At 35.4% G+C, this 7,095-nt stretch overlaps 1 protein-coding gene across 1 annotated transcript in view; it reads left to right on the top strand.

Annotated features, from left to right (window-relative positions):
• Positions 1–694: 694 nt before the first annotated feature.
• The window catches only part of LOC106936558 (polycystic kidney disease protein 1-like 2), a 40,922-nt gene continuing 34,521 nt past the window's right edge, over positions 695–7,095 (top strand). The window contains exons 1-6 of the mRNA XM_015017648.1: positions 695–1,013; positions 2,294–2,455; positions 2,545–2,730; positions 4,675–4,785; positions 5,607–5,748; positions 6,701–6,930. Coding sequence (XP_014873134.1) covers positions 695–1,013; positions 2,294–2,455; positions 2,545–2,730; positions 4,675–4,785; positions 5,607–5,748; positions 6,701–6,930 — 1,150 coding nt within the window. The remainder of the gene's footprint in view (positions 1,014–2,293; positions 2,456–2,544; positions 2,731–4,674; positions 4,786–5,606; positions 5,749–6,700; positions 6,931–7,095) is intronic.

Below are 7,095 nucleotides of genomic sequence, written 5' to 3'. Positions count from 1 at the left end.
TAATGTGTTTCACTGAGTCAAAATAAATGAACTTTCAAAGAAATATTTTGCTTTATTGAAGATGACTTTAACATAAGATTAAAATAAATAGCAAATCAAAAACATGAACAATGTATTGTAAAAAAAAACAACAAAAAAAACAGGAAAGCATTTAAAGCTTAAATATTTTTACACCCTACAGTTATTACACATTCTGAAGATAGGCTGAGCTTTTTAAAATTTGGACCAACAAGCACAGAGTTGTTAAAATAAAATTTACCACATAAATAAATTGAGAACAATTACACTTTTATGGCTTTTTTTCATCGTGATAGATGAGCTTTCCAAAGAAAACTGTTATTACTCAGGCTGAAAACAAACACAGCAAACCTTTGACTTGTAAAGTTACAAGTAAAACCCAACCTCAACTACTGTGCGCTGTTGTTGTCTGACTGAAACTGCTCTGGTGGGGTTCTTTTGTTCACGTGTGTACACGAAGGCAAAGCAATCATCGGTTTCTGAGTGACTCTGAATGTTAGGCAAACAGAAAAACCAGGAAAAGATGTGCAAGAGACGCTCGTCAGGCCCATTAAAAGGCAGAATGTCACAGAGGTGAGTGAAAGAGAAGAGAAAGGAACTGCTCTGAAACCTCTAAAACTTTAACGGAGAGGCAGGGAGACCAAACTTTTGTGTTTTTAAAGTGAAAATAGGTGTGATGTGCTGGACAGTTCTGCACATGCTGGTCCTGTTGACACTCTGCTGTCAGCCTTCTGTTGAGAATGATGTGGGGGTTGCAGCTTCCTGTCCGCAGGACCAGAGGGCATTTCAAGGGTCCTGCTTTGAGCTTGTGGGTCAGCAGCTCCCTTTTCACAGAGCTGAAGATTGGTGTGAGGAGAGGGGAGGACACCTCGCTTACATCAAAGATAAAGAAACTCAAAATTTCCTCGAGAGACACCTGGACCCTCAAAAGGACATGTGGCTTGGACTGGCACAGTCTGGAACCCCAAAACCGCAATTTTCTGTGAATGAGGAAGGTAAACAGAACTCTACCAGCAGCTGTGTCATCAATGGTTTTTCTGAAGATTCATTAACTATCCTGCTCTAGGACAACATAAATCAGTTGGGTTTGAAGTCCTTAAATAACATCAACTTTGACTTCATGTGTCTCACTAGAGGAAAATATTAGATTTTATATCTGTACTTAGATCAAAGTGTTCAAAGAATCTAGCAAATCCAATATTTAACTTCAAAATAATGTTCAAAAATATGTTTTTCCTGGATGAATTCACTTACAAGCCACCTTCAGTGTTGTGCAAATTCACCCTCAACAAGTTCTAAGTTTAGTTTGCACATTTTAAAACTGAATTAATTCATGTTCATTTACTAAATTAAGTGTTTAAAAATGTATGTCCATTATTGTGTAATATGATAATAAGTACTTTGTGTTGCAGTAGCAATTTAGCCTATAAAGATTATTTAAATTTGTTTGTCTATTTCTTTATTTCATTACGTGAACTTTAATTTTGCAGAATTAGTGTAGAAGGTGGTTTTATTTACATATTTGTCCTGCTTTATTCATCTAAAAAAAGTCAAATAAGTCTGATAACTTAGAAAATCTGCATAGCAATACTATTTTTATTTTATTTAGGTTATTATGAGACTGGTCTTCCTCTTTGTGTTTGAGCTCCAAACCTGCACAGATAAAATCTGTGCTGGTATTTTCCCATACCTGTATTTAGTATGGTCTGGGAGAATAGTTAGAAGGAAGAAAATGCACTAAGGTGCAATATTGCTCCTTATCCTCTGCAGTACTTGCAAACCAGCAACCAACAGCAGCATGTTCAAAGACCTTAAAATATGCAAAGTGTCTTCAAAAACAGGAATAAATCCATTAGTATCGCGTTGAGCCATGGAGCCTTAGTATATACTGTGGCCTACAAATCTTAAATTCCAGACGTTTTCTGGGAAATAAAACATTCATCCATATCGCCCTAAAGAAAAATAATATTCCAAGAACTGATCCAGGGAGACTGGTGCTCACTTTAGCTTTAGAGAAGGCATCGCTGTTGTTTTCCCAGAAACTTAACTCTCCTGACGAATGGGGTCAATTTAAATCATCCCTGAAAATAAACATCGTCAAAATGCACCAGCCATTCTTATTGTATTCAAGAAAGGTTCTCATTCTTGAATACAGCAATTTTGTTTTTTCAAACGTTTTTATCCTTTTTAATCTTAGAACTGAAATAGAGAACTTCTACAGGACTTACAACCTTCACTTTTTTGCATGTTCATCAACACTTTGCTTCATCGTCAGGTCCTCCTCTCTCTTGGTTGGACGGTTCACCTCTCACCTTCTCCAAGTGGCAGAGCAGCCCTCAGCCAGATGCAGCTTGTGGATTCATGCTTAGACTCTCAGGCTTTCACTGGAAAGCCACAAAAGACTGCAACAAAAGCATGCATTTCATCTGCCAGTTTGGTATGGATGATGAGTCACGCTTTGAGCAAAGCTGCATACTGAATCACTCTTTAACCTCCACCTGAAGGTGTTTTTCTTCTTTTTCTCAGAACCTGGAAGAAGAATCACATGTTTGGGTCACCACACCACTCTGCAGTGCAGGTCTGGTCAAGTGTTAATGATAGACGGGGCTGTCTTCGGTCGCGACAACATTCATTACTGTCGACCCGGGTTCTACACACCAACATTCACACAGGACAGGTGCAGCCGGGTGAATGTGGCGGCCTCCATTAAAGGTAAAACATAATCTGTCTGGTTCAAATAAATTAATTCTTAAATGGCCGTTAATGTTTGTCCCTGCGTTTTACGCCAGACAGGCTAAAACCGATCTTATCTGTGTAACAATTATAGCTTCTCATTTAGCCAGCCAAGCTCAAAAATGGAAAAACAAACAGCAATTTAATGCCTCTTAAAAGGTTCCAGATAGATGCAAACAGGAAATTCAATCCATCATTGAATGTAGTGTTTGCTCTCCTTATCACAAATAACATATTGTCCCGTGCCGGATATGTTCGAAAGGAGTAATGGACCGTTAGGACATTTCCAGAAGAAAACCTTTGTTGCATAAAAGCCTCATACTTAAAATACATGAATGATACCCATCTACTCATTTAAAATATTGACTCATGCATGCAACCGATGACAGAGGATGAATATCTATGAATTCATCTTCCCGCTTTCCTCAGTTGTGAAGGATCTTCATATTTCATCTTTTGTCAGGGAAGATAAATACATTTCACTTAATGTTTGCACAAGAGAAAAACACTCAATATTTCTATCAACAATGCCTGGGGTAAATCAATAACAAGCTTCTGTGTGACCAGCTGAAAACATTTCATTCAGCTGGGTTACAGTAGAATAAAGACGACATTAAGGATAGAGATGGACAGCAGGAACATCGCTCTTAATGTTGATCTAATATTCTGTACCAGAGGTCTGCAACCTTCATAACCCAAAGACGTTTTTACCAAATAAAACTTGTGTGGATCTGCAACTACCACAACAGTTATATTACAAAACAACTTATAATTGTACATACATAGCTACTCTAGGATATTTTGTGTCATTTTAAAAGAACCAACATGTAACTTAAAGTAAATATTAAAATAAAATTTAGCAAGAAAATGTTGAAGTTTTTTTTCAAAAATGGAAATGGAAGTAGATTCCAATCTGCCGATAACGAAAAACATGTAAAACCATATTATCTGTGGTACTTTTAGTGTCATTCTTTGTGTAAATTAATTATAAATATGACATAATAAAGCTGCTGAATGTAACTGCATTTGAGCCATTGTAGAACCGTATCTTTCAGACCTCAGACAAATAAAAAAAAAAGCTGCAAAAGCTATTTTTGATTTTGCAGCTATCAAAGTAGCTGTAAACTACTGTGCAAAATTGTATAGATTTCTTATGTTTTTTCTTCAATACAACCACAAGCTTTATTTGTGCATTTCATTGATATTTTGTGCTATAGATCGTAGCAATATTGTGATGTGGCTGGAGAAAGTAACCAGACTTTTGTTTTTTTTTCCAAATTGAATTCCAAAAAATTTTGGCGTTCATTTCATATTCAGCCTCCTTTAAGCTTGTATGGCTAAATAAAATCCTGTGCTGCCAAATAAATTTAGAAATAATTAATAATCAAACCCTGTGTATATGTACTTTAATCCCTGTAGAATCCCAGCTATTCTTTGAAGGTTAATGAAAAATATTTTAAATGAAAGCATGAGCCAGTGTTGGAAGAATCCTGTCAACATCCAGACCTCAACCTAACCTAGAGTTTGTGGGAAGATTTACAGTTTATCTTCACTGATATTCGTCATACAGTGTGACTCACATCTGTAGCTGTAATTGCATTTAAAATTTGGTGATTTAGGAGGGCTTAATAAATGTACATGACACAATATCAGACTTTATAAAACAAATGCAAAAAGCCATGCACCATTTTCTAGCACATTATGATTATGCATGACTTTTGTTGCTCCATTAAATGAAACCCCAATTAAAAACATTTCCCTTTGTAGCTGAAACATGACAAAATGTGGAACAAGTTGAAGAGGTTAGCATTTTAATTGTGCTATTGTCTGATTTAATTACTTTTCTATTTCTTTCAAACTCATCCTTTTCAAATAATTATCTCAGCAACTTTGGTAAGATTAAAGATTTTGTGTGTTTCCCAGCTCATTGTGAAGAACATCAAATCTGCAGAATCAGTGAAGTCATGGGCTCATTTGATGACCTTTGCCCTGAGCAGAAGAGCTACCTGACTGTGGACTATCACTGCAAGGATGGTAGGACCCTGTAATATTCAACTCTGGCAGGGATTCCAGTTTTAAACCTCTTTGTTGTATAAGTATTTCCAAGACTAATGCATTCTTAGGTCTAGAAAATAAGACTGAAATAGATAAAGCTGCATTTTATTTATTTTTATTTTTCAGATCATTCATGTTCATTGTCAGTCCAGCTGATTTGCAAACTTTCCAACTCCTTAGAGACCCCTGCTGGCCTGGAATGAAATTCTGTTTGGAGTTTCAGAAATTCCTTGACTCACTCTGATTATTTGTCTGAAAAGTGCAACAAAATACAGTTAACTGGGATGAAACTGTTTAAAATTAGAATCATGCCGCTGCTTTCAGATGATCAAATCTTTTAGTTTGACTTTTCAGTGGAGTTAGAATATGTGAGACCTTTGTTCAGGTCCTCCACAGCTTCAGTATTCACTTCAGACTGCTGGCGTTGTGTCATGCTCTTTTAAACAGAACGTCTCAGTTACACCTAAAGTTTTATGGAATATTTAAACGTCTTTCCTCCTTTTTTCTTTGGTGATGCAAAAAGATTGAAGTGATGAAATACCTTTTACTGTCTTACACTAAAGCAGAGCATTTGGTATTTTACACAGACATTTTGTACTTAATGTGAAAAACCAAAAGACTTTAAGTACAACGATTGTTTTACTGTAAAATTTTACTGTAAAATTACTGTAAAATATGCTTTTCCTTATAAAATAAAACATATCAGGATGAATCAGATCCTACATGTCTTTTAAATATTGGTGTTTAGTTTCTGCCTCTGAGCCCTTTATGCCAATTTGTATATTTGTTTAAATCTTCAGTAATCACATTGTCAGTGCCGATCGTGGCTGCTGTTTATGATGACATCACCATTAAAATCAAATGGCATGTCCAAGCATCGTGGGAAAACTGTAAGTTACAGACTGGAGACGGACACATTTTTCATCTGCATGGTCTTTATGGGTAAGTAATGAAACCTTTCACTACGGACAACTGACTAATAAAACAAATTCCAATGAGCACAAATGTTCAGTGTTAATGGGATTATCCTTCATGTATATTTGATACTTTTTGATTTCTTTACTCAAAATCATCTACCCAGAAAATCTCCTCAGTGTTCCAGTTTGCTTCAACTACCAGCTTGTATAGTCAAAGTACAGCTGTCAGCATTTCCCTCTGTCAGTTCATCTTGTTTTTCTTTTCACTCTCGCCAGAGATTTTATGCAAATATGTTTATCTATTGTTCTGCTTGTCTGAATTTAGCATAAATCTAATGAAAATGACTAATAGACTCCACATAAATTTAGCTTCAAAGGAGACAAACGTTCTTCTTATTTCTCTAAGTGGTCCAGGATTATTGAGATTTCCCTGCATGTTTATTCAGTTTATTTGATAGTGTGTTCAGTATTTATTGCTAATCATTGTCAGATGAACAAGTGAAAACATTAAACATTGAACCAACTTGAGTTTAATTAATCAACTTGTTGGAAAACTTAATAAAACATTTGATTATGGTTTTAGTTGTCACCAAACATGAAAATATGTCCTGCACTTTAATATTTATTTCATATTGTGAGATACAGTTATAGTAGTTTAATTTATGTTCACTTTTTAATTTAAAATAAAGCACTTTGAATTACCTCGTGTTTGATTGGTGCTCCACAAATAAATGTTTTGTTTCAGTAATGAAGTAGAGTATTATTAGTTTAGCTTTACTCATTTTACCCATGTAAAGCAGGAGATCAATAGCTTTTATAATAACAAAGAAGTGAACACATCTTTAAAAAGTCTGATTTGCATCTTTAGTACTTTTTTCATCATATATAATTTGAATTCGTTTTGTTCCCCCAAAAGGCTAAAAGCCCACACCAAAGTCTCTCCTTTCTTCTGCCTGTGAATGTGTGAATTTTCTCAGGTTGAGGAGCCGTGTCGAACATAAATACAGCCATCCTGATACATTTGTTGTGGCGCTTGAATGCACCGACAGTGAAAGAAACATTACAGCCCAGGAGATAATTACCGTCGAAGAGCCTGTTGCAGAGATTGGTGTCATCAGATGCTTTGCTGGAAACGTGTCTTTTTATGAAATCGACTGCAGAGCCCTGCATGGAGGAGCGTTTCACATTCAAATACAAGTAAAAGCAGGTAGGAAAGAAGGTGAAAAAAATAAAACATCTGTCATCTTGCCTAATTTGACGTTTCTACTTGAGATATAGGAGGGTTTTTTTTTTTTTTTTTTTTTTTTTTCCCTTTTTTTTTTTCCCGGTGTTTTTTTTTTTTTAAATTTTTGGTTTTTGTAAATTTTTTTTT

Source organism: Poecilia latipinna, unplaced genomic scaffold (assembly GCF_001443285.1).
Source record: "Poecilia latipinna isolate Pla-1442-1.1 unplaced genomic scaffold, P_latipinna-1.0 Scaffold2171, whole genome shotgun sequence".
In the NCBI taxonomy this organism is placed as follows: domain Eukaryota; kingdom Metazoa; phylum Chordata; class Actinopteri; order Cyprinodontiformes; family Poeciliidae; genus Poecilia; species Poecilia latipinna.
The sequence above is the reverse complement of the archived record's forward strand: the minus strand, read 5'-3'. Positions and strand labels throughout refer to the sequence as shown.